We start from the raw sequence: 27,861 nt of genomic DNA on the forward strand, positions 1-27,861 counted from the left end.
GTTTTAGGAAAGTAAATAAGGTTCTTTTTGATTTCTGGTATAACAGTCAGTCAATTTTCTCAGTCAAAATCTCGAAAAAAAAAAATTCTGAAAAATGCTAATTTTTCTTTCAGCTTGTACAAAGACTCTCATTCTGACGACACCCATTCACATCATATGGTGAGCACGTAATGTAATGCTGCATGTAGATGCGTTTGGTTCTTGATTAGATTTGGTGAAATGCAGCATTACATCACTTGCTCATCAATGGATGTGAATGGGTGCCGTCAGAATGAGAGTCCAAACAGCTGATAAAAACACCACAATAATCCACAAGTTATCCACACTACTCCAATCCATCAATTAACATCTTATGAAGTGAAAAGCTGTGTGTTTGTAAGAAACAAATCCATCATTAAGACTTTTCAACTTCAAACTGTCACTTTTGACTAAAATATGAGTCCGTAATCCATAATAAAGCTTCCTCCAGTGAAAAAAGTCCATCTCCTGTTGTCATCTCACATCAAAATCCACAAACATATTTTAAAATTCTGTGAAGATTTCTCTCCTGATTCAAACAAGATGACTGTTTCATAGTTGAAAGCAGTTATTATGGATAAAGCACTTGAATTTTAGCTGGAAGCAATGGTTTGAGTAAAAAAAACATCTTCATGATGGATGCGTTTCTTATGAACACATAGCTGGACTGGAGTGGTGTGGATTATTTGTGGATTATTGTGATGTTTTTATCAGCTGTTTGGACTCTCATTCTGACGGCACCCATTCACATCCATTGGTGAAAATGTAATGTAATGCTGCATGTAGATGCGTTTGGTTCTTGATCACATTTGGTGAAATGCAGCATTACATTACTTGCTCACCAATGGATGTGAATAGGTGCCGTCAGAATGAGAGTATAAACAGCTGATAAAAACACAAGCAACAGTTTGAGTTAAAAAAACATCTTAATGATGAATTTGTTTCTTTCAAACATAACTTTTTGCTTCACAAGACGTTAACTGATGGACTGGAGTGGTGTGGATTATTTGAGGATTACTTCGATGTTTTTATCAGCTGTTTGGACTCTCATTCTGACGGCACCCATTCACATCCATTGGTGAGCAAGTGATGCAATGCTACGACGGAGAGAGAGAATAAAAGATGCAAGCTCCACCCAACAGTCGCTCACTGGTACCTGTTTATATTTTATCTTGGCAAATCAAAAGATGTTTAATATGTGAATGTGTGTGTGTGCTTGTAAGGCTAAGTAATCTCTGAAAAAAAAAAATATCTGAAAAATGCTCATTTTCCTTTCGTCTTGTACAAACATGCGCAGAACAAACACAGATAAGACGTCTTTATCAGCTCGCCCCGATAAAACAGTCTTTGAATCTGGGGCGGCGATACGAGTGGACGCAGAAGTTGAAGCTAAATAGTATGAATCTTGCTTAGCATGTGCTTTGAATGAGAAAACTGTACTCAGAGCACTGGGAGGACACAACGTCATCTTCACTGCTACATCCCGTTTGACTCTGCAAACAGAGAGGTTAAATGGTTAACTTACCCACGACAGTGAAACACAGAGTCTTAAACATGCACAAAAAAACTGCATAAACGATAACTGGGAAGTCTGATTCATTTTCGTGAATTGATTCTTTTGGACAGTTCATGTGAATCAAACAAGTTCTGCTTGAAGAGCAAGAAATGAATCATCAGGTTTGGAGCTCACTTACTGAATGTGACACTCGGAAACGGTAGGTGACCTCCTGAAAAGGCATAACAGGAAGTGACCACAAGTGGCTGGTGCCCTGTCAGAAAATAGGTTTGCATGTTACAATCAAAGCATTTTTAAGGAGTGATATTTTGAGTTCCTGCAGGTGTAAAACCGTATAAAGTGGGACCAATAATCTCACCGCTGTATAAGTGCTCCGTTCGAGTGAGAAAGAAGCTTCTGTGTGATTTGGACAGAGTCGCCCTCTGGTGGCTCCACATTGCCACACCCACACCTTCTCAGAGGAGCTTAAATAACAACAAGAGATCTGGATGAGTCAGAAGTGTATCAGGGGTGATTCTAGGGTCAGAGGATATTCAGGATTATCCCAGATATCTGTGGACATGTCTGAGGACATCCATTGATGAAATACTGCAATATCACAAACTAGGTCATCTTATATGTAGATGCGTTTGTTTCTTCCTCAGATTTGGAGAAATTTAGCATTACATCACTTACTCACTGATGGATCCTCTGTAATGAATGGGTGCCATCAGAATGAGGAAGTGGAAGTGAGGAGGAAGCGTTATTATAGACTCGTATTTTGGCTTTTTGTGATGGTGTAAAGTTAAAATGCCTTAATGATGGATTTGTTTCTTACAAACACGCAGCTTTTCACTTCGCACAATGTTAATTGATGGACTGGAGTTGTGTGGATTACTTGTGGATTACTGTGATGTTTTTATCAGCTGTTTAGACTTTAATTCTGACGGCACCCATTAACTGTAGAGGATCCATAGCTGGAGTAAAAGCCAATAACTGTGTTTATACTCACATCATGTGCAGAGTAATGTAAGACATAGATGAGTTTCTGTCTCCGTTTAGAGACACAGTAAATCTGCAAACAAATAAAACACATCAGCTCAGAGGGCTGAAAACATCTGTGCTACTAAATAACAGGCCATTATGTGAGATTTTATATGTACTAAACACACACCTGCAGCTCTCAGATGAGGAACAATCAAGTGTTCTGATCTCCTGATCCATCTCGAGGATGTGAAGTTTGTTTAGACACGCTGGTGGATTTCCACCTGTGTGTAAAACAAACATCAAAAATCCACCTATTTGTGCTGATTTTGATTGAAATATAAAATGAAACAATATTATGATGGTTTTAATCAGTTTTCCATTAAACCCTTTCAGTTTCATTGAGTCTCTTGTTTATCCTGAACAGTTAAACTGCCTGCTGTTCTTTGAAAAAGTCCTTCAGATCCTACAGATTCTTTGGTTTTTCAGCATTTTTGTGTATTTGAACCCTTTCCAACATTGATTATATGATTTTGAGATCCATCTTTTCACACTGAGGACAACTGAGGGACTCATATGCAACTATTACAGAAGTTCAAATGTTCACTGATGCTTCAGAAGGAAACACGATGTATTAAGAGCTAGGGGTGAAAACTTTTGGAATTTGAAGATCATGGTAAATTTAACTTATTTTGTCTTCTGGGAAACATGTAATTATCTACTGAAGGGCAGTGCTAAACGAAAAAAATATGATATTTAGGCAAAATAAGAAAAATGTTCACATCCTCATTCCAGTCAAAAGTTTACACCCCTGGCTCTTAATGCATAATTTTTCCTTCTGGAGCATCAGTGAGTGTTTGGACCTTCTGTAATAGTTGTGTATGAGTCCCTTAGTTGTCCTGGAAAACCAAAGAAATTTATGGGACCTGAAGGATTTTTCTGAAGAACAGCAGGCAGTTTAACTGTTCAGGACAAAATAACTCATAAACAACTTTTTTTTTTGGTAAAATAATTAACATTTTGCAGATTCTGCAAGGTGTATGTAAACTTTTGAATTCAACTGTGTATATATATATATATATATATATATGGGTGTGTGCTCTACCCTGTGTGTTGACACTGCGCTGTCTCCGGGATGGTGGCTGTTGCCCACCAGGCAAGCGTTTGGTTGTTCCGCTCAGCTCTGGAGGCTGAGGCGGCCGTTTGCCTTTACTGAGGAACAGAGGAGCCGACGTGTGACTCAGACGGTTCTTGTTCCGGCTGTCTTTGTCCAGCGGCCGAGACTTTGCCTTCTTGTTAATAGTGGCCTGGGTGGGAACGCCAGTGCTGGAGTCTGAGAAAGAGAGAGAGATACAGTAAGAGAAAAACGATACTGTATATGAAAAGAAGTTCTGAATGAGCCTATTTAATCCAACAAAAGGAGCAGTATAGAGAAGTTTTGAGAAGATATCATTGATATATTCATTCATTAATCAAGCTGATTCAATGATTCAACCTAAAAGAGCATTCGCAACCCATTTCACTTTCATAATGTGATGCATTTTTCTGAGTGAAACACTGGTCTTTTTGACCAGACAGAAAAAGTACAGTAAGACATGTAATAAAAAAAAGCAGATCAATTTCAATTTTGACGTTAACATGAATATTTGTCATTTGTATGGCGACATTGTTGTCATACCTGGAGTGGATTGGTTGTTGCCTGGCAACAGACTGATAGTGGCTGATTGGTTGGTTGTGGCAGGTGTTGGAGGGCAGCAGGGCAGGTGATTGGACAATAATGGGGAGGTGGAGTCTGAAAAGAGATAATGCACTTCTATGAAAGTAATAGTCAAAATATGTGTATTGGAAAACAAAACAGCTGCATTATGTGTGTGAGTGTGTTTTTCTGGGACCTGGGGAGAGAGTGGATGTGGTCACTCTGGCAGGGGAGAAAGAAGCCTGGCGAGCCGAACCCAGAGCAGAACGAGACCTGCTGAGAAAGAGAGAGATATTATGCCATCAGAAAGAACAAAAAAACATAAGGTCTCATAAATATCTCAGTTGTTTCTTCCAGAATATGATTAAGCTGTGAATAAACATTTATAATTTTACAAAGATTTCTACATCTGTTTAAAATAAATGCTGTACTGAACTTTTTTCATCTAAAAATCCTGAAAAAGTTATCAGTTTCCACAAAATATTGTTTTTAACATTGATAATAATCAGAAATGTTTTTGAGCAGCAAATTAGCATGTAAGAATGACCTCTGAAGGATCATGTGACACTGAAGACGGTAGTAATTATGCTGAAAATTCAGCTTTGCATCACATAAATAAATTACATTTTAAAATATATTACAATAAAAATTACTTTTGATCAAATTTTGAGCAAGCAAATGCAGCCTTGGTGAACATAAGAGACTTCTTCAGTTTTTTCTGAGAAGGTTTTCTTGGGAAATGTAGGACTGGAAATCTTTTGGTTCTGGATGGTAAGACGAAATGAAAGAGAAACAGAGAGAAAGGAAGTGGACAGCATACCACAGACAGAAGGATGGACAGAATGTGACTGTTGCAGTGAGGAAGGGCGTCCAAGAGACGAAGAGAAGGCAGCGGGATGCAGAGCTACAAACAACACTGAGAGAAATGAGCAGGAGATCAAACGAGAGTGTTCAGAAATAAAGAGAAAGACCTCTGAGCATGACGTGGTGATGTATACTTGTGAAAGGATGTGTGTGCGTGAACATGTACATACCCCTCAACATCACTTATGCTTCCATGGTGTTGAAGATTGAGCACATAGAGGATGGACATGGAGATGACACTACAGAACGAGATGATAATGAGCATGAAACAGAGACTCAAAATATTCATTCTACTGTTTTGGGGATGAATGATTCTCTCCCTCACCTGAAGGCCATTATGATGACCAGTGCCAGGATGGTGCCCTGCATGAATCTGTGACTCAGGCAGCCCGGCTCCGGGACGGACCGCTGCAAAAACAACAACAATCTCAACAATAATCTTATCCCATACAGTTCCATTCCAGTCCAAATGATTTTTTTTCCATTATATATTTTCCTTTATATTTCATCATATTCCACTGATTCTGTGCAAACCTATTCTCTAGATTTGTATCCTTTTCTTTTTTATGAATCTATCCCATTCCATATGATTCCATGCCATCCTATACGATGCCATATCCCAATCCCATCCAATATGATTCTACTCTATTCTATAGGATTCTATCTCATCTAATATAATTCTACTCCATTCCATGATTCAATCCTATCTAAAATGATTCTACTCCATTTCATATGAGTCTATCCCATCTGATATGAATCTATTCTATTCTATAGGATTCCATCTCATCCAAAATGATTCTACTTCATTCCATTATTCTGTCGTATCTGATATGAATCTATTCTATTCTATAGGATTCCATCTCATCCAACATGATTCTACTCCATTCCATATAATTTTATCCTATCCAGTATGATTCTACTCCATGCCATATGATTCTATCCCATACAAAATGATTCTACTTCATTCCCTATGATTCAATCCCATCCAAAATGATCAATTATCAATTCCATACAATTCTATCCCATCTAGTTTGTTTCTGCTCTATGCCATATGATTCTATCCCATCCGAAATGATTCTACTCCACTCCATATGAATTTATCCCATTAAATATGATTTTACTCCATGCCATATGATTTTATCCCATCCGAAATGATTCTACTCCATTCCATATGACTCTATCCCATTTAATATGATTCTACTCCATGCCATGTGATTCAATCCCATCCAAAATGATTCTACTCCATTCCATATGATTCTATTCCATCCTATAATTTCACTCCATATGAGTCTGTCCCATCCAAAATGATTCTACTTCATTCCATGATTATATAGCATCCAATATGATTCTACTCTATTCTACTTGATTTTTATCTCATACTATTTGATTCTACTCCATTCCATATGATTTTATTCCATCCAAAATTATTCTACTCCATACCATATGTGACCCTGGACCACAAAACCAGTCATAAGGTTAAATTTGACAAAACTGAGATTTATACATCATATGAAAGCTCAATAAATAAGCTTTCTATTGATGTATGGTTTGTTAGGATAGGACACTATTTGACTGAGATACATCTATTTGAAATCAGAAATCTGAGGATGCAAAAAAATCAAAAAGACTGAGAAAATCACCTTTAAAGTTGTCCAAATTAGGTTCTTAACAATGCATATTACAAATCAAAAATTACATTTTGATATGTTTACAGTATGAATTTTACAAAAAATCTTCATGGAACATGAACTTCACTTAATTTCTTAATGATTTTTGGCATAAAAGAAAAATCAAAAATTTTGACCCATGCAATGTATTTTTGGCTATTGCTACAAATATACCCCAGCGACTTAAGACTGGTTTTGTGGTCCAGGGTCACATATGATTAAATTCCATTCTATATGACTCTATTCCATTCCATGAGTCTGTTCCATCAAATATGATTCTACTCCATTCCGTATGATTCCATCCCATCCAATATGATTTTATACCAATTCATACAATTATCTTCTATGCAATATGACTCCCAATATGATTCTATTCCATATAATTCTATCCCATATGGTTCTATCATGTCATTCTTTCTCAACTTATTCAGTGATTCCTATCCATTTCATGTGATTCTATCTTGTCCTATATGATTCTACTCCATTCAATATGATTCTATCTCATCCTACATGATTCTATTGCATTCTATATGATTCTTTAATTTTCATATGATTCACATTGCATCATTGCATCACATCAGTGGAATTTAATAACACAGTATACATTGAATATTTAAGCTTCTTAAAACCCAACAATCTCAACACTGATGTTGTTTTTCTCACCTGCAGTGAGACTGTAATATCACATCTCATCCCATTCCATTATTCTTTTTAACATATGAATATATTGTTTAAAGATGAAGGTTGTTTTCAATCATACCTTGCTTCCTGGCTTAGCTATTTTTTTCTTGAGTGGGCCACTTCCGGTTCTGCTAAAATAGCTTCCTGATTGGCTAGAAAAAAAGAACATATTTCTTTTGACTTGCTCACTTTGAATTTACTCAAACAAATGCACGTGTGTCCACACCGCTTCATAAACACACACCTGACTGTGCTTCCGCTGACGGTGCTCTTCATGCTGTCTAGCCGGCGCAGTTTAGCAAGCTTTCGGCTCCAGCGTTCGAGCTCGTCAATGCGAGTCTCCAGATTATCAGTGAGTTTGCAGAGTTCCTTCACCGCTCCCACGTTCTCCATAAAGATCCGCTCCTGCAGAATCAAACACACATATAAGAGAGAGGCAGAGAGACTGTGTGGGCATCTGTAAGAATTTGTTTGTGTGCTCATACTTTATTGACCACCAGTAGATTAGGGATGGTCTCGCCGTTAGCACACACAACGTCTCCTCCCTCCTTCACAGCCTCCGGCAAAATCTGCTGAACCTCCTGAGCGATCACCCCTGATAACACACACACACAACCTGTTCACTTGACGCACTAAGTTTCTGTTAAGCACTCGTTTTACAGTCCTATCAACTAAATAGTGGTTGTAACAGAATAATCCTTCATGAATAAATTTCACAAATGTCCAGGTCACATTTCACCCCATAATCAAAAAAGGAGAAATTAAGGAATCATTTTAGCACAGCATTGTTATTGCTAACTAGAACTAAATCTACAGTCGTGGCCAAAAGTTTTGAGAATTACATAAATATGGGAAATTGGAAAAGTTGCTGCTTAAGTTTTTATAATAGCAATTTGCATATACTCCAGAATGTTATGAAGAGTGATCAGATGAATTGCATAGTCCTTCTTTGCCATGAAAATTAACTTAATCCCGAAAAAAACTTTCCACTGCATTGTTAAGAAGGCTTCAGGGCGTCCAAGAAAGTCCAGCAAGCGCCAGGATCGTCTCCTAAAGAGGATTCAGCTGCGGGATCGGAGTGCCACCAGTGCAGAGCTTGCTCAGGAATGGCAGCAGGCAGGTGTGAGCGCATCTGCACACACAGTGAGGCCAAGACTTTTGGAAGATGGCCTGGTGTCAAGAAGGGCAGCAAAGATGCCACTTCTCTCCAAAAAAAACATCAGAGATATATTGATCTTCTGCTAAAAGTATGGCGAATGGACTGCTGAGGACTGGGGCAAAGTCATATTCTCCGATGAAGCCTCTTTCCGATTGTTTGGGGCATCTGGAAAAAGGTTTGTCCGGAGAAGAAAAGGTGAGCACTACCATCAGTCCTGTGTCATGCCAACAGTAAAGCATCCTGAGACCATTCATGTGTGGGGTTGCTTCTCATCCAAGGGAGTGGGCTCACTCACAATTTTGCCCAAAAACACAGCCATGAATAAAGAATGGTACCAAAACACCCTCCAACAGCAACTTCTTCCAACAATCCAACAACAATTTGGTGAAGATCAATGCATTTTCCAGCACGATGGAGCACCGTGCCATAAGGCAAAAGTGATAACTAAGTGGCTCGGGGACCAAAACGTTGAAATTTTGGGTCCATGGCCTGGAAACTCCCAAAATCTTAAAACTTGTGGTCAATCCTCAAGAGGCGGGTGGACATACAAAAACCCACTAATTCTGACAAACTCCAAGAAGTGATTATGAAAGAATGGGTTGCTATCAGTCAGGATTTGGCCCAGAAGTTGATTGAGAGCATGCCCAGTCCAATTGCAGAGGTCCTGAAAAAGAAGGGCCAACACTGCAAATACTGACTCTTTGCATAAATGTCATGTAATTGTCGATAAAAGCCTTTTAAACGTATGACGTGCTTGTAATTATATTTCAGTACATCACAGAAACAACTGAAACAAAGATCTAAAAGCAGTTGAGCAGCAAACTTTGTGAAAACTAATATTTGTGTCATTCTCAAAACTTTTGGCCACGACTGTATTTAAAAAAATACATTTTAATCATTAAAATAAATTAACGAGGAAAAATGAACAAAAACTCCCCATAAATTCAAGACAAAGGGGGAAAAAATGCCCCTGCTCAATTAAACAATGTATTACGGCTGTCGCGATTAAAATGAAATGTGCTTTACACACTGTTTTGTGCAGCGTTGAGCCTTATAACCAATCAAATGCGTTTCTGTTGAACTTAGGATTGCTTTGGCCAATCAGAGGCTCTTAGATTAGTTAATGCTGTGTTGATTTATTGCACACGGTGGGTTAACAATAAAATATGAACTAATATTAACTAATAAAATAACTTCAACTAAAATTAAAATGAAAACTGAAACTATAAAAATAAAAATCTAATTCAAAATAGTAATAAAAAAACATACACAATACTAAAATATCACTGATTTAGCAGGTTTTAGTAACATTACAATTTTTTGCATTGTAACATTATTTTTAAGAGTGTTTTTCACCAACACAAATTCTCATCATTGTCCAGACAAAATAATGAGAAAATGATTTTCATAGACCTACAAATGTTCAATTTCCTTAATGCTAAATATTTTTTCCTTTTAATTTTGGGGTGAAATATATGGAAATCCCTACAAACCACTCAATAAAAAAATAAAAAAGGTAAATGTGACTTTTTTTTCTCAGAATTGCATGATACAAACTCACAATTCTGACTTTTTACTCAAAATTGTACATTTATATGTCACAGTTCTGACTTAATAACTCACAATTGTGCGTTATAAAGTCAGAAAAAGTCAATTGTGAGATATGAACTTGCAATTCTGGGGACGAATTGCACTCACAATATCTCACAATTCTGACTTTCTTGCAATTGCAAGTTTATGTCCCATAATTCTGTCTTTATATCTTGCGATTCTGGCTTTATACAGTTGAGGTCAAAAGTTTACATCCCCCTTTCAGAATCTGCAAAATGTTTATTATTTTCCCAAAATAAGAGAGATCATAAAAAAAATGCACGTTGTTTTTTATTTAGTACTGACCTGAATAATGTATTTCACATAAATACTTTTACATATAGTCTGCAAAAGAAAATAATAGTTGAATTTATAAAAATGACCCCGTTCAAAAGTTTACGACCCCTTGATTCTTAATACTGTGTTGTTACTTGAATGATTCACAACTGTGTTTTTTTTGTTTAGTGATAGTTGTTCGTGAGTTCCTTGTTTGTCCTTAACAGCTAAACTGCCTGCTGTTTTTCAGAAAAATCCTTCAGGTCCCACAAATTTTTTGGTTTTACAGCATTTTGTGTATTTAAACTAGTGATGCGCGGATGGCGGTTATATCCGCGGGCGCTGCGGATAATCCGCGGGTCGGGTGGGTCGGGTAATAAAAAAATGCATTCTGATTATTTGCGGGTGGGTCGCGGGTGGACGAGATAAATCAATAATGATGCCAATATTAACTAAATTTTTTATATGAACCTGTTTTAAATACTTTTTTCATCAGGCATACGATTTCATTTGTGTGTGTGTGTGTGTGTGTGTGTGTGTGTGTGTGTGTGTGTGTGTGTGTGTGTGTGTGTGTGTGCATGTTCGTCTGTTCGAGAAGTTGCGGTGACAGAAACAGTGACATTCCATATAAAGTTTAAAGGGAGTTATGCTTGTGTTAATGGTATTGAGTACGGTAATGCAGTGGTGCATTATCCAAAATCATGACAGTCTACCACATGAAGAGCTAATTGCATGTTAATAAATGCAAATATTCCCTAAAACTAAAGACAGTGATGTGGTTAGGACCGTGGCGCCGGCTTCTTTTGAAATATATTTGACGATTGTGCCTGAGCGCCTGCGCTCGCTCTGTCCACTTCTCCACTCCAGATGCTGCCTGTTCATACGCAAGAGCATAAGGAGAGATGCGCAGTGGTATAATAATACATATTATTGATTACTTATTTGAATCAGTACATTATAACGAAATCAATACCTTAACAATGTAAAGAAGCAGATTTTTACGATCAGAATATTCCTAAACTAGTGAACCACTGTAGCCTAAAGTTAAGTCCAAGCATCCAGTATGCGTTCATATGGATCTAATACAGAGAAAACCCGGACGATTTCATCAGAGATTGTGGAGAGTCGCGTCCAGATGTCAGAACATAACGTTATTCTTTTCAGCGTGGATTTGGCTTAAAATCACGAGTGATTAAACGTATTTGAGTGCACAGCGATGTGCAGATCAGATGAATCAATCTGCTGTTAAAATGAACCATCCATTCCTCATGTCATCATGCAAAACTAAGAATAAAAAAAGTATAATATGACGATCGGGTGCGGGTCGGGTGCGGTTAGCTAAATCAGACAAAAATATAGGTGCGGGTGGGTAGCGGGCGGATAATTTATTTGAAGCTGCGGATTCGGGTGACGTTTGAGCCCATCCGCGCATCTCTAATTTAAACCCTTTCCAAAAATGACTGTATGATTTTGAGATCCATCTTTTCACACTGAGGACAACTAAGGGACTTCTAAGGGAGGTTCAAATGTCACTGATGCTCCAGAAGGAAAACAATGCATTTAGAACCGGAGGGAAAAAACTTTTTGAATTTGAAGATCAGGGTAAATTTGACTTATTTAGTCTTCTGGGAAACATGTAACTATCTTCTGTAGCCTCTGAAGAGCAGCACTAAATGAAAAAATATGATATTTTATTCATGACCCCAATTGAAAATTTATACTGGGATCTGTTTGGACAGTACCCGTCTCAGAAGTGGCATCGATGCCAACTGTGGCTGCAAACTCAGGCTTATACTGATAATGCACCAGCCTCATTTGAGAAATACGTCTCAGGTTATCAGTGGTGTCCACCTAGAGAAAAATAGAGAAAGTATGAGAGATATTTGTGCACTGTTTGCAAATATATGAGCGAAAACAGCTAAATTATTTCTTTATCAAATTGGAAATAGTTTCATAGCCATTAAAATTGTTGGTATGGTTGGTAATGTTCTCAGTTGTTCTCATAAAAATGTACCTCCTTCACATTCTCCTTGGCTCTAATATCAGAAGGATGAACAAGGGAACCCATGACCTTCACATTGCCGTGAATAACCAGAGCTTCATCCGGCCGGTCTGTATTGATGCCCACACGGCCGTGATGGTACACGGAGTCCGGCAGCTGCCCTCTCTGCCACAACACTTCACTGTCACTCTCAAATTGACCAGGGTTAGATGCCTAAGAGACAGAGAAAGAAATAAAGAAAGAAAAAGGACTAAGTAATAGAACAATAATTTAAGTAATTGGCTGGGAAGGGAAGGTGTTACTGCAAATTTAAAACTTAAAAAACATATTTAGCATATAATAGAGATTTAAATCGAATGCACAAAAAACACTGATTAATACGAGGTAAGAAACCAATAGCAGATGCAAACAATTTGAAAATCATAATCATTAGACTGTAACAGTAATAGTGATTGTTCAGAGGTGGACACACAGAAACAGGTTGTGATTGGAGGAGGTCGGTCAGACAGACACGACCAGACTGACAGCGGTTACCCTGACGATGATCCTCTCGGAGACGTGAGCCGCCACCGTGAAGCTCTGACTGTGACACTGAGCCTGAAGAGCTACTACCAGCATGAAGTACCTACACAAAACACAAACATAAGTGTTTTTAAAAAATAAATATTCTGTTATTTGATCTTGTGCAGTATCTGTAGACAGCATTTGGAGAAATCTAGCATTACATCACTTGCTAACCAGTGGATCCTCTGCAGTGAATGGGTGCCGTCAGAATAAGAGTCTAAATAGCAAGATGTTAACTGATGGAATGGAGTGGTGTGGATTACTTGTGGATTATTGTGATGTTTTTATCAGCTGTTTGGACTCATTCTGACGGCACCCATTCACTGCAGAGGATGCTGAATTTCTCCAAATCTTTTCTGATCTCTGTTCTCATTCACATCTTGAATGGCCTAAAGGGGGAGTAAAAAAAAGTTGTAAATAAACCTAGTTGTCATGGTTATGTTTTGTACCTCTGGTCGGGGTTCGGCTTGCCTTTCTTTCTCATGTTATTGGCTGTGGTCTCGCTGAAATGGAGACGTCCCACCGTTACTTTGGTCACTTGCTCTGGCGGCAACGTCACTCTGTAAAACAAATAGTTAACATTCAAATTCTCAAATCCACACATAATATTAGTAAATAAGATGTAAAACTTACAACACTGGTTTGAAGGGTCTTTTGCTCCGGTCAGACTGTGACTGTTCCACATTAATGGACTGATTCATTGCTTCCAGCTGGAAAACACACAGATAAAAACATATTAGAATAGGCAAGAGTTAATAGACACTAGTATGAGGATTGCGTGTTTTGGTTGTTTGGCTTACCTTGACCCCATTGAGTTTCAGGTAAAAGCATTCGATGGGCTGTAGCCCCTCGCTGGTCTTGACATATTTGGGATCTCCTGGCATCCCGATGTACACGGTCACCTGGAAGTGGTTCTTCTTTTGACACACAAATGCATCATCAGCCAATGAGAAGTTAAAACCCTTATCTGCGTCCACCCTATATGTAGTCATCGGACTGGAGAGGCACAAAGAGAGAAACAGAAAGAAAACTGTTAAATGTCTTTGTTAACATTATAAGAGGACTTTAGGGAAAAATATCTCAAATAAAGTAAATAATATTTTTTAAACATCGGATTATCAATCATTTGATTTAGATCAGAAGTATTGCATATCATCAATTCGAAATGATTTGTAAACCGCGTTTCGAAGTTTTGATCTAATTAATGATTTGCAATCCACATTTTTAGATCGGGACTTCGGATCACGAGTCATTTGATTCAGATTAGGACTTTAGAGAGGGTTCGCAAATCATTTTATGTAGATCAGAACTTCGAAGCGGGGTTGCGAATCATTTTGCGATCTGAAATCGCAATCTGCAATGAAAATAATGGTTTGCGAATCGATTCTGACTAGAACTTCAGAGGGTGGATCGCAAATTATTTCATTTAGATTGGAACTTCGGAGCGGGTTCTCAAATCTTTGGATTCAGATTAAAACATCGGAGCATCAATCATTTGATTTAGATCAGAAGTATTGCAAATCATCAATTCGAAATGATTTGTGAACCACGTTTCGAAGTTTTGATCTAAGTAATTATTTGCAATCCATGTTTTTAGATCAGGACTTCAGATCGCGAGTCATTTGATTCAGATTAGGATTTTAGAGAGGGTGGATCGCAAATCATTTGATTTAGAATGGAACTTCGGAGCGGGTTCATGAATCTTTTGATTCAGATTGGGACTTCAGAGCCGGTTTGCAAATGATTTTATGTTGATTGGAACTTCGAAGCGGGTTTGCGAATCATTGTGCGATCTGAAATCCCGATCTGAAATGAAAAATGGTGAATCATTTGATTCAGATCGGAACAAAGGAGCGTGAATCATTTGATTTAGAACGATTCGCAATGTCCCTATCTGAAATGAAAATGATGGTTCGAGAATCAGAACTTCGGATTCTTGATCGCAAATCAATAAATTTTTATTGAAACTTCATAGCGGGTTTATTTAGATCGGAACATCGGAGAGTGAATCATTTGATTCAGAATGGTACTTTGCGTATCGCGAATCATTCATTGAAATTAGATCAGAACTTTGCATATCGCAAATTATTTGATTTAGACCGGGACTTTGTAGCACGGTTCACAAATCATTCAATTCGTGAAATTATTCGCGAACTGCACTTCGAAATCCTGATCTAAATAATAAATAAAAAGATAAAATAAAATGATTTGCTATGATGGCTTGCGAATTGATTCAGACCAGAACTTCAGGAGGTGAATTGCAAATAATTTGATTTCTAGTGGAACTTCGGAGCGGGTTCACAAAGCTTTTGATTCAGATTGGAACATCGGAGTCTCGGAAGTCTCAAACTAAATGATGATACGCAATCCATATTTTCAGATCGGGACGTCGGATTGCGAGTCATCTGACTTAGATCGGAACTTCGGAGTGGGTTATGAATCTTTCGATTCAGATTGGGACTTCAGAGCGGGTTGGCAAATCATTTTATGTAGAACGGAACTTCGAAGCGGGTTTGCGAATCATTTTGCGATCTGAAATGAAAATAATGGGTTACGAAAGAGGGTGGATCACAAAAATTTTGAATTAGATCGGAACTTTGGGGCGGGTTCACAAATCTTTTGATTCAGATCTGAACATTGGAGTGCAAATCATTTGATTTAGATCATAACTTTAAATTAAAAAAACAAAACAAAGAAAAAGCAAGCAAGAAAAAAATTAACCATGGTTTTACTATGGTAAAAGTGTAGCAATGTTAAATATCTGTTGTCTGCGATTATGTCCCCACCAATGCCAAAACCAAACTTACGCCTTTGTATAACACCATCTATTTTTTAAAATAGTTAATTTGATAAACAATTATTCATATCATAGTTAATTTTACTAATATAAATTGGAATTATTGTACAAATAATTATTAATTAAATTAATTCAACCAATTTTGTGGTACAAAAGTCATGCCATTTCTGCCAGATCATTCTCTCTCTGTTCATCCTCATTCCTCTCTCTTGTAAGCCAGATCTCTGCTATTGCTCTCACTCCTACATGCTTCTCACCTCATAGGAATTCCCTGGCCTCTGCCATCTATCTCTCTCTCTCTTCTCTCTCTTTTAGTACAGCCTGATACCTCCTTATACCCCATTAAATCCCAAACACACACTCTTGCCCTTGATGAATTTCTCACTGCTGTCATAAATCTAAATGCAGAGGTGTGTAAGAGCAGAGCAGCACCCACAGTTCTTTTCCACTGGAGTCGTATAATGTAGTCCATTTGTTCTGCTGGTGTGGCTGCCACTTTATGCACTGGTAGTTTGGATCCAGATATGAGTTTTCAGCATCCTGCATCAAACCTGTGAAAGCATGATTGCACATTCGTCATGTAGCGCTGAAAATGCAATTGTGTTGATGTATCTGCGTGTGTGTACATACATGTACCTGGCTCTTGTTTGATGATGCCTGTGAGAATCTGAGAGTTGAGAGTGCTGTTGGGTGAGTCTGAATGTTTTCTCTTCTTTGCTGGATGTACAGGGATTCCACTGGAGAGAAACAGAGCATTTATTTGCTGATGTGGAAAATTAAGATCTTTGACACTGCTAGTCCAACTCTACCTCTACTGCAGTGGTTCTCAACCAGGGCCGGGGCCCACTAAGGGCCCTCAGCAAACTTCCAAAGAGGCTAGGTTTTTTTTTGGACATTCTAATAGTTACTGAATCTGATCAAATAAATTAAAATAAAAACAAACAATATAAAATAACATAAAATAAAATAAGGGGCCAACTAAGGGTCCTCAGCAAACTTTGTACTACTAAATGTCACAATTTTTTTTAAATAAAATAATAAAATAAAGTGTACTGCAGGATGACTTGAAAGTATTTAAATTACTAAATTATTATTAATATATTTCAATAATCTAACATATCTAAATTAAAATGCTAAAAAACAAATAAATCAAGATGTAAATTGAAAAAGAACGCAAATGGGTTTTATGAAATTGTTTTATTACTAAATGTCACATAAAATAAAAAAAAATAAAAAATGAAATAAAATAAAAAATAAAATAAAGTGGGCTGCAGGATGATTTGAAAGTATTTAAATTACTAAATTATTATTTATATATTTCAGTAATCTAACATATCTAAATCAGAATGCTAAAAAATAAATAAATCAAGATGTAAATTGAAATAGAAGGCAAATGGGTTTTGTGAAATTGTATTACTACTGCTATATGTCACATAAAAATAAATAAATAAATAAATAAATAAAATAAAATAAGGGGTCAACAAAGGGTCCTGTAAGATCCCTTGGAAGAATTTAAATTACTAAATTATTATTAATAATATTTAAATAAATTAACTCTTATCTGAATTAAAATAAATAAAATAAAATATTTTTATTATTATTAATATATTTAATCTAACTCTTATCTACATTAAAATGCTAAAAAACAAACAAGTAAAGATATAAACTGAAATTAAAACCAAATGGGTTTTCTAAAATTGTATTAGTACTACTAAATGTCACATAAAAATAAAATAAAATAATAAAAAAAGGGCCCTCAGCAAACTTCAGCAAACTTCCAAGTGGGCTGCAGGATGACTTGAAAGTACTTAAATGACTAAATTATTATTAATATATTTAAATAATCTAACTTATCTAAATTATTATTTTTTTTAAATCTAAAATAAAAAAAATAAATAAAAAATAAAGATGTCAATTAAAATTGAAACCAAATGGATTTTATGAAAATGTATTAGTACTACTAAATGTCACATAACAAAAATAAATAAAAAATGATAAATGTTCTTCTGGTTCTCTCTCTTACTCTGGTCCTTGTGGATGTTGCAGGAGCTGATGTAGCATCTGACTCTGTTGCATGTCTCCGCCCCCGCCGCTGCCTGGACCAATCGGATACTGCGAGATCATGGGCTCTGGCTTAAGGTACATGTCCCGGTGCATGCTGGGATAGTGGGAATGTGTGGAGAGAGGCGGAGGACTGGTCATGTGACACATGTTCTCTGGCGTCATTGTCCTGAGCATGTGCGGATCTAATGCGGAAAATAAATAAGCAGACATTAAGTTACATTCAATATTTCTTTCAATAAGTTTTTATTAAACCTTCTGCCCTTAAAGGAGTAGTTCACTTTCAAAACAAAAAATGACAGATAATGTACTCACCCCCTTGTTATCCAAGATGTTCATGTCTTTCTTTCTGTAGTCGTAAGGAAATTATATTTTTTGAGGAAAACATTTCAGGATTTCTCTCCATATAATAGACGTCTATGGTGCCCCTGAGTTTGAACTTCCAAAATGCAGCTTCAAATGGCTCTAAACGATCACAGCCGAGGAAAGAAGGGTCTTATCTAGCAAAACGATTGGTTATTTTTTTTTTTATTACAATTTATATACTTTTTAACCTCAAATGCTCGTCTTGCCTAGCTCTGTGTGTATTCTATGTAGAGATTAAAAAGTATATAAATTGTAAATGTTTTTAGAAAATAACATCGTTTCACTAGATAAGACCGTTCTTCCTCGGCTGGGATCATTTAGAGCCCTTTGAAGCTGCATTTAAACTGCATTTTGGAAGTTCAAACTCGGGGGCACCATAGAAGTCCACTATATGGACAGAAATGCTGAAATGTTTTCCTCAAAAAACATAATTTCTTTACAACTGAAGAAAGAAAGACATGAACATCTTGGATGACAAAGGGGTGAGTACATTATCTGTAAATTTTTGTTCTGAAAGTGAACTACTTTAATTTTTCATGTTCACATTTATCAACAATGCATTTAAAATTCTGAAACAACTTTTTATATATGTTTTTTTTATTTTTTTTAAGAATCTTAAATAACTTGCCGTCTTGATTTATGAAATCCGATTCACATTAAACAATTCAGGTGGACTGAACTTACCGTTGGCTTGCTGGGGTGAATATGGCTCTGAGCTGGAGTCAGGAGGGGACTCGGGAAGGGTTCTGCAACAATAACATTAAACGCATTTTACATACATCAATGTATCTGATCACTTACTAAAATAACAGCACAGCTCAGCTCAACAAGACTCATGTTTTAATTAGAAACCCATCAGAAAGCTCACTAACAACATACCTGCTGCCTCCTTTTGGTCAACATTAAAAAACAGCATTAGTGATTGCACAACTCCCCACAGGTTATCAGACCTGACCCGTTCATCTTGTGTCTTTGTGTTTATTCCCAGTTCACTCCTCCATCTGTCTTACTCAGCCTTATTCTGAGCTGTGGAGGGTTATCTGAGGCCATACGGAATGAGGAGGCGGGGCATATCAAAGAGGAGGGGCAAACTATTGGACGTACTATGATTACCAAGAAATTTTGATGCAACTGCGCTATTTTGTATATTGAATGTATCAACATTAACTTACAGTGATTTGTGACCAGGGTTAGAAATTAATGAGGGCTTGTGGCAAGAATGCCACCAAAATGAACAAAAAATGCCCCTGCAGAAATAAGCAACGCATTACAGCTGTCGCGATTAAAATTAAATGTGAAAATGAATTAAATGTGTCAGTTCGCGGTCAGCGTTGAGCATTTTAACCAATCAAATGCGTTTCTGTTGAACTTAGGAATGCGCTGGCCAATCAGAGGTGCTTAGAGTAGTCAGCGCTGAAAAAGTGCATAAACAACACTGTGCTATACAATGTAAATAAAAGATTAATTTCATAGCTTCACTGATTAACTTGCGCTAGACTTGGCTAACGAAATGGAGATGTTTGTCTGTGAAGACAAAATGTGATGTGCTCGTCAAAAATGTTTTAGATTGTTTTCTATATCGATATTAAAAATCATTATTACAATATAAAGAGAAATATTTAGTATATTAAAAATACATTAATAAAAAAAAAAATAATAAAATAAAATAAAATAAAATAAGGGGCCAACTAAGGGTCCTCAGCAAATTTCCAAGCAGGCTGCAGGATGACTTGAAAGTATTTAAATTACTAAATAGTTATTAATATATTTAAATAACCTAACTCTTACCTAAATTAAAATGCTGAAAAACAAACAAGTCAAGATATAAATTGAAAATGAAACTAAATAAGTTTTCTAAAATTGTATTAAAATGACTAAATGTCACATAAAAATAAATAAAATAAAATAATATTAAATCTAAATTATTATTCTTTTTTAATCTAAAATAAAAAAAATAAAAAATAAATCAAGATGTAAATTAAAATTGATGCTAAAATGCTAAAAAACAAACAAGTCAAGATATAAATTAAAAATTGAAACCAAATGGGTTTTCTAAAATTGCATTAGTAATACTAAATGTCACATTGAAAAAATATAAAAATAAAATAAAATAAAAATTATCTAATAAAAAAGTGATAAAAAAGTAATAAATTATATTAATAATCATTATTGCAATATAAAGAGCAATAATATACAATAATGGTTTTTCGTCATAGGCCTGTGACATCCGGTTTGTGATTTTAAAACAGTTTAAAATATTGATTAAAGTAATTGGGTAAATTTAAATATTTGACATTAAAGGCAACATAGTATGGTTTTTATAAGATTAAGGAAATTTAAAAAATTGCCTTCACAAATGTAAAATATGCAAATATAATTTCTGACCCTGACCCTAATTCATATGAATTTGTCGATTTTCGTACAATCTGCTTGAGTCTCACTGATAGATAAGTTTAGAAGTGAACCGTCATACACCACCAGTCAAAAGTTTTTTTAAACAATTATTTGCATTTATTTGATCCAAAATACAGGAAACTACAGCAAAATGATTTAGCTTTGAAATCACAGGAATAAATTACATTTTAAAATATATTCAGAAGAGAAAACTTTATTTTAAATAGTAAAAATATTTCAGAATTTTTTTTTGCTGTACTTCGTATCAAATAAATGCAGACTTGGTGAACAGAAGAGACTTCTTTAAAAAACGATAAAAAAATATTACTGTTCAAAAACTTTTGACTGGTAGTGTACTTTTTTCTAAATATCATATGTTTAATAGTACAAATCACATTGTACGGATTCATATAAAATTACCACCTTGAAAAATACTTTGTAATAGTTAGAACTAGTAGTAGTACTAGTAAATAGTTTTGTACTACCTTCATGACCAGTGAAATTAAACGTCACTTAGATTTGACGTATTATGATTCTGAAATGGCACTATTGTGTTCACAGCAATTTGTAACTATTTTATGTAAATATTTTTGAGAATTGGTGGCTAATTTGTATGAATTTGTGTGAGTTTGTATTATATATCGTTTTTTCTAAAAAAAAAAAACAAGACAATAATAAGTCATCTAGAAAAATCTTTCTTGATTTAAGAATTTTTAGATATTTTGGCTGGAAACAAGACAAAAAATCTAAGTAAGAAAGCCATTTTTTGCAGTGTACACATGCAGTAGTATGTTTTTAATAGGAATGTATTAACAGGATTAAAAAAAATAAAAATAACCGTCATGGGAAAATTACGTCTCCAGTCCTAGGTGAAAAAGTCCAAGGCGTCTGCTGCCACATTTGCTTCTTACCCCGGTGCGTACTGTCCGCGGTGGTCCGGTTTGACGTGTGGCTGTTGGTGTTGGGGTGCTTGGCTCTGCTGTTGCCCCAGACAGGGGTAGTTGTGTCTGAGATGGCCCAGTGGTGGTGGAGGCGGATAGGGGTTTTGGCAGGGCTGGGGCAGAGATGGGACAACGCCCTGGCGCAGGGGGATTGGGGGGCTCACGCCACACCCTACCCCCCCTGAAGAGGATGCCCCGGCCTGGGGCGAGGGATACTGGGGTCCCGGGGCGCTGTGAACCTCCGTGAAACAACTAGGAGAAAAAAACAAATCACCAGATGATAGGCCAATATGATTTATTTTCATCAAAATAAGCACATCACCAGAACTAATTTGGTGTACCGAGTGGTACAAGCCGTTTCCAGATTCTTACATGTCAGTGCTGTCGTCCTCTTTGCTGATGTATTCCTCCAAGATACTAGTGTCAATGTTTGTTGGCTCCAAAGAGCTGTTAATATCATGACCTTCAAGGGAAATAGAGGGAGAGAGACACAGAAAGGTATAAGAAGAGAGTGAGAGAGGAGGATGAGCATCGTGTTCCTACGCACCGTTTCTACAGTGATAAAATAACAGTTTCACAACAAAGGAAGCAGATGGTTTTATGTGGCTTGCAACACTTCTGATCATTAATAGCCAGATTAATGAAGTTCAAACTAGTGATCACAAATGAGGTCAATGGAATCATAAATGTCTTGGAGGTTAATAGACACAGCACAAATTGTAAAAAAAAAAAAAAAAAGTTTTGTATCAAAGTAGCTTTTCTTTCTCCTTCAATCCATACCTCTCTATGCATCTGACCCCCTTCTCCACCTCTTTAACAAATCTCTCCAAATCTCCACCACATGACCCATCGCTGTAATCACTCCATTGCAACATCTGCAATAGGTCACTCTCACCCAGGCTAACTGACCCTGCACACTCAAGCCAAATAAAGCACCTTTTCTCGCATAATCTCTTGCATAATCTTTCTCTTTATGCATTGTATAATATATTTAAAAAAAGGTACACTACAAGTTTTTTATGTTTTTTAAAGAAGTCTCTTCTGCTCACCAAGCCTGCAAGTACAGAAAAAAAGTACATTTTTGAATTTTTTTACTATTTAAAAATAACTGTTTTCTATTTGAATATATTTTTAAATGTAATCATTACTGCAGTCTTCAGTGTCAGGATTCAGAATTTCTTTTTTTTTTTTTTTTTGAGGGGGGAAAGACATGATAGAAATTAATACTTTTATTTTACAAGGATGCTTTAAATTAATCAAAAGTGTTGATAAAAACATTAATAATGTTACAAAAGATTCTATTTCAGATAAATGGTGTTCTTCTGAACTTTCTATTTGTCAAAGAAATATGAAAAAAAAAATCTACTCAGCTGTTTTCAGCAGAATAATAATAAACGTTTTTTGAGCAGCAATTTAGAATGTTAGAATGATTTCTGAAGGATCATGTGACTGGAATAATGATGCTAAAAATTCAGCTTTGAAATTACAGGAATAAATTACATTTTAAAATATATTCAAACAGAAAACAGTTGTTTTAAATTGTAACAATATTTCAAAATTTTACAGAAGAAATGTCTTTAAAAACATTAAAAATCTTACTGTTCAAAAACTTTTGACAGGTAGTGTATGTGCGTGTATTGGGTTAAAAAATTACAACAAATATATAATATACATAATTTTCAGCATGTGCCTGGTTGTCTATAAAGTTCAATAGTGCAATAGATTCAACATAAAATACATTTATCTAATTTATAGATATTACTGCAAATTATGAACCCATATGAAAATTATTCACCTTTAAATAAAACATATTTATTATTATTATTATATTTATATATTTTGTATTTTACTTTTTTATTTAATGTATTTTAACATTATTATTGTAAAAAAAGAGTAAAATATTTTAAAATAATAAAAAACTAGTGAAAATACAAATAAAAATGCTATATTATTTTCCTTAGGTGTAAATGTAAAATTTAAAATGCTGTATATTGTGAAATATAAGCAATTAATAATACAAATAACGACATAATAAAAAACAAACATGTTATATAAAAAATAAATAGTAATGCAGAAATAGCAATGCAAATAAATAAATAAAAATTAAGTCTCTTCTGCTCACCAAGCCTGCATTTATTTGATCCAAAGTACAGCAAAAACAGTACAATTGTGAAATATTTTTACTATTTAAAAGAACTGCTTTCTATTTGAATATATTTTAAAATGTAATGTATTCCTGTGATCAAAGCAGTACTCCAGTCTTCAGTGTCACATGATCCTTCAGAAATCATTCTAATATGCTGATTTGCTGTTCAAGAAACATTTATTATTATTATTATCAATATTTAAAACAGTTAAGTACATTTTCAGGATTATTTGATGAATAGAAAAATCCAAAGATCTGCATTTATCAGAAATAACAAGCTTTTGTAACATTATACACTATATACATACACTTTATTTTTTGGTGGGAGATTATAGAAATGAATAATTTTATTTAGCAAGGATGCTTTAAATAGATCAAACGTGACATTTATAATGTTACAAAAGATTTGTATTTCAGATAAATGCTGTTTTTCTGGACTTTCTATTCATCAAAGAAAACTGAAAAAAAATCTACTCAGCCGTTTTCAACAAAAAAGTTTGAGTTTTTTGAGCAGCAAATCAGCATATTAGAATGATTTCTGAAGGATCATGAGACTTTGAAATCACAGGAGTAAATTACATTTTTAAATATATTCAAATAGAAATTTAAATAGTAAAAATACTTCAAAATTTGACTTGTTTTTGCTGTACATCGGATCAAATGAATGCATGCTTGTCGAGCAGAAGAGACAAAATCTTACTGTTCAAAAACTTTTGACTGGTAGTGTATTTCTGATAAAAGTTCTGATTTGTCACACTGCACGACTATTTAAATGACAGAAGGGATGATTAAAGAATGAAGAGGTGATTAAAATCTGAAAAATCAGATCCACCACACAATATATAGACATATACACTGTTCCTGACACAGTCATATAAATCTTGATACTAAAATGAGGAAGTGGTTTTGTTCCTCTTTTGTAAGTCGCTTTGGATAAAAGGCATAAATGCAGAGGTGGGTAGTAACGAATTACATTTAACGTTACTTCGTTACATTTACTTGAGTAAATTTTTGGGGTAACTAGTACTTTTAGAGTAGCCTATATTTAAAGATAGGTACTTTTACTTTTACTCAAGTACATTTATAGTGAAAAAACTTTACTTTTACTTCGCTACATTTGATGGCGTTCCTGTGTCGTTGGAATTTTCATTTCATGTCTGATAAAACTGCGTTAATACTGCTGTATACAGCTGTTACTATGGAAACCGTAATATTTCAGCGCTCCTAAAGCGCCCCCTCGTGACAGATAATTAATTTTTCATACATTTTTTTCAGCTGTTTATGGTCAAATGATTGCAATTATCGACCCATGTTTTTATGCAGCAAACACAGAGTTGTAAATGTAAAAAGTTAAGGTGCCTTCTAAAAATCTAAACAAGTACAGTAATATTTATGTTTCAAATAAATTATATACTCAATTTATCCCTTTTAATGTTATAAAGGATGAAATGCCATAGTGCAACATATTTTGTTTTTGTGTGAAACTGTATCTGAATTTTAAATCATGCCATTTTATGGCTTAATATTCTACGTTACATTGTCCAATCCCATTACTGTTTATTTTAATTTTGCAGATCTTAAAAATGGTTATGAATTGCTTTAAATTAATATTTAAAAATTCTGCAGATACACTAAATGAAATAAATATAATGAAATAAAATTACTTCCTTGATATTTGTTTATATTTGTGTATTAAAAACATTTTTGATTAGACTCCTATCTGATTTTCTATATTAAAAAAAAAGGTCTTTTTTTATTTGGGCTAGTTAAATTAATTTTCGGGCTACCAAAAACTGAAGAGTACCTGCCTGAAGGGCTACCAGAAATTTTGCGAGCCCTGTGTATGTATATGTATATATATATATATATATATACACAATTATAACGTTTTCAAGGAGAGGTGTGCGGAAGCTTTCCAAACAGTTTGAAATTCAGGGTCTTCACTTCATATCAAGAAGTAACTAGTAACTGGCTACTTGAGTACTTTTTTCATCGGATACTTTTTTACTCTTACTCAAGTAACTATTAAGATTGTTACTTTTACTCATACTTGAGTAAATATTTCCATAAGTACTTGTACTTTTACTTGAGTACAGATTTTGGGTACTCTACCCACCTCTGCATAAATGTAATCAGTGCAATCACTGAAGTGCAAGTTTCAACAACAGGTACAGATTTATGAATTACACAAAGAAAGCAAGGCAAGGCAGCAAAGGATGGAGAGAATGAGAAGAATCAGTCCAAGGTCAGGTGGAGGTGTAGTCGGGTATGTAGAGACCCCCATTAAACCCCTCTCTCTCTCTTTTTCTCTCTTTGATAGATTAGGCCACTAACGAAGACGGAATGTGAAGAATTCCAGTGTTAGTGTTGGGAAAACTCTTTGCTCCATCAGCCTCCCACAGCCTAAGAGGGTTCACATCCCACCCCAGTGGATATCCCGACCATTTACAGAAAGCCAACACAATCCTGACTCACAAAATATCCCAAATCCCTTTCCAACAACTTGTCATCGTGACCAATAAACACCCGATCCACCTGTGAAACATCATGATCCACTTATAAGCCAGTGTAAGCCTGTCATCGAATGTTTACACCAGGTATAAACCAAGAGTCAAAGCAACTGTGCCATAAAATCAAAAAATGTATTTTTTTCTGTACAAAACGAGTGATGAAACCAGCAGTGACGTAATGTTTTGGAGGTGCAGCGGTTGGGGTCTCTGCTCGGAAGGTTTTATGAGTGTGCCAGCAGGGCAGAGAGAAACAGAGAGGGATGATTTTACTAAATAAGATCCAGATGTTTCCATCCTCCTGCGTTAAATCTGCCAGACCCGCGCTGATAACGGCTGCGAGATTGACTGACGGGAACGGGAGTGGGGGAGCAGAGGAGGAGACAAAGCGAGAGAGATGTTGTTGGGCAAAAAAACAGAGTTTCGTAAAATGTTTTTTTTTTTTTTTTTAGTAATTATCATGTTCAGACCACGCTGTATATAAAAAAATGTTGTTTCAACTTAAAATAATTTGTTACCCTGCTGACTTAAAATGTTTAGTTTAGTCAACTTGAAATTTTAAGTTACTTAATGGTAATTTAAGTGACAACTGAAATATTGTAGTTGACAAATTATTTTAAGTTGAAACAACAATTTTTTGTTTTTTTACAGTGCAATTGTGTGTGTTCGCTTATGATCTGTGAAGAGTATTAAACGTGTTGTCACCTGCTACACTGTGAAATAATTGTTTTATTCCATCACACGGAGTTAAATCTGCAAGCTCAAAACCCTTTGTTCCTGTTCAGTGTTGAATATGTGTGAATAAAACTTTTAAACTTTAACGTTAAACCACTTAAACATTTTATTTATTTATTTTTCAAGTTCCAAGTTTTATTTTTCTGGATTCAGTTTTTTTTCTCCCCCAAATTATTTTTTCAATACTCTGTTTTAATGGTTACAGTTTTTTACAGACGCTAGGACACATTTCTCAATACTTAGGTCAATTTTGCAAAACTCTTCACACAATTCTCCTAACCGACTTTCAGCTTGGCAAAGCAGTTCATTTCACATTCAAAATGCACTACAACTACCAAAACACTTTATTCAGGTCTCAAATAAACTCATTCTTCCAGAACACTAGCAAAGGTTGACAGCCGACAAACACACTTTGTCACCCACAAATCAATGAGCTAAAAAACACTAACAACATGTAGCATTACACAGTGTTTTCTTGTGTAAAACAAGGACACATCTCTGTTTATAATTGCAATATATATTGTTTATAACTGCAATATATGTTACTGGAATGAATCAGACATGATGCAGAATTCGTCAATATTTTATGTTGTTTATTTATTTATTTTTTTCACTAAGTAATTCCAAAATACAAGAATTTGTATACACACCATCCACTGATACAGATACAATAGTAATGCTAATCTACTGCATTTTTAGATTTGAAATATGTTTCAATAAAATATTGCTGTTGAATTTTGCTGTCTTATTCAGTTTTGCATTATGTTATTGTTTTGAACATAAGTTTAACAGTTTTGAAAACAGTATGTAAGCATGTGCAAAATGTCCTGTACGTACAAAGGTTTTTGGTAGTTGTTGTGTCTGAGTGAGAAAAGAATTCATGAAATTTGAGAGATGTAGTCACTGAATGCATTTTGT

The 27,861-nt window shown here is 35.3% G+C and overlaps 1 protein-coding gene across 1 annotated transcript; it reads right to left on the bottom strand.

Moving 5' to 3' along the window:
* Nucleotides 1-610: 610 nt before the first annotated feature.
* Nucleotides 611-22,430, bottom strand: myrf (myelin regulatory factor). Its single transcript, XM_073831551.1, has 28 exons — nucleotides 22,336-22,430; nucleotides 22,103-22,107; nucleotides 21,928-22,018; nucleotides 21,526-21,807; nucleotides 18,905-18,966; nucleotides 17,817-18,039; nucleotides 16,430-16,530; nucleotides 16,230-16,344; nucleotides 13,797-13,992; nucleotides 13,630-13,706; nucleotides 13,446-13,556; nucleotides 12,967-13,057; nucleotides 12,445-12,645; nucleotides 12,173-12,281; nucleotides 7,891-8,000; nucleotides 7,650-7,810; nucleotides 7,485-7,557; nucleotides 5,383-5,465; nucleotides 5,228-5,296; nucleotides 5,014-5,097; nucleotides 4,390-4,469; nucleotides 4,176-4,289; nucleotides 3,603-3,830; nucleotides 2,688-2,781; nucleotides 2,526-2,588; nucleotides 1,893-1,998; nucleotides 1,713-1,787; nucleotides 611-1,511 (listed from the first exon to the last, which is right to left on the bottom strand). The coding sequence occupies exons 1-28, from the start codon at nucleotides 22,428-22,430 to the stop codon at nucleotides 1,428-1,430; spliced, it is 3,183 nt and encodes a 1,060-aa protein (XP_073687652.1). The 3' UTR covers nucleotides 611-1,427.
* Between the last annotated feature and the right edge of the window lie 5,431 nt (nucleotides 22,431-27,861).

This window comes from Garra rufa, chromosome 25 (genome assembly GCF_049309525.1).
Source record: "Garra rufa chromosome 25, GarRuf1.0, whole genome shotgun sequence".
Lineage (NCBI taxonomy): Eukaryota > Metazoa > Chordata > Actinopteri > Cypriniformes > Cyprinidae > Garra > Garra rufa.

Coding starts and splice junctions, on each gene's coding strand:
- myrf (XM_073831551.1), bottom strand. CDS start 22,430: ATGTTGCAATGGAGTGATTACAGCGATGGGTCATGTGGTGGAGATTTG. Junction 7,811..7,890: donor ATCTACTGGTGGTCAATAAA/GTATGAGCACAC, acceptor TTGATTCTGCAG/GAGCGGATCTTTATGGAGAA. Junction 2,589..2,687: donor TCCTCATCTGAGAGCTGCAG/GTGTGTGTTTAG, acceptor ATTTGTTTGCAG/ATTTACTGTGTCTCTAAACG.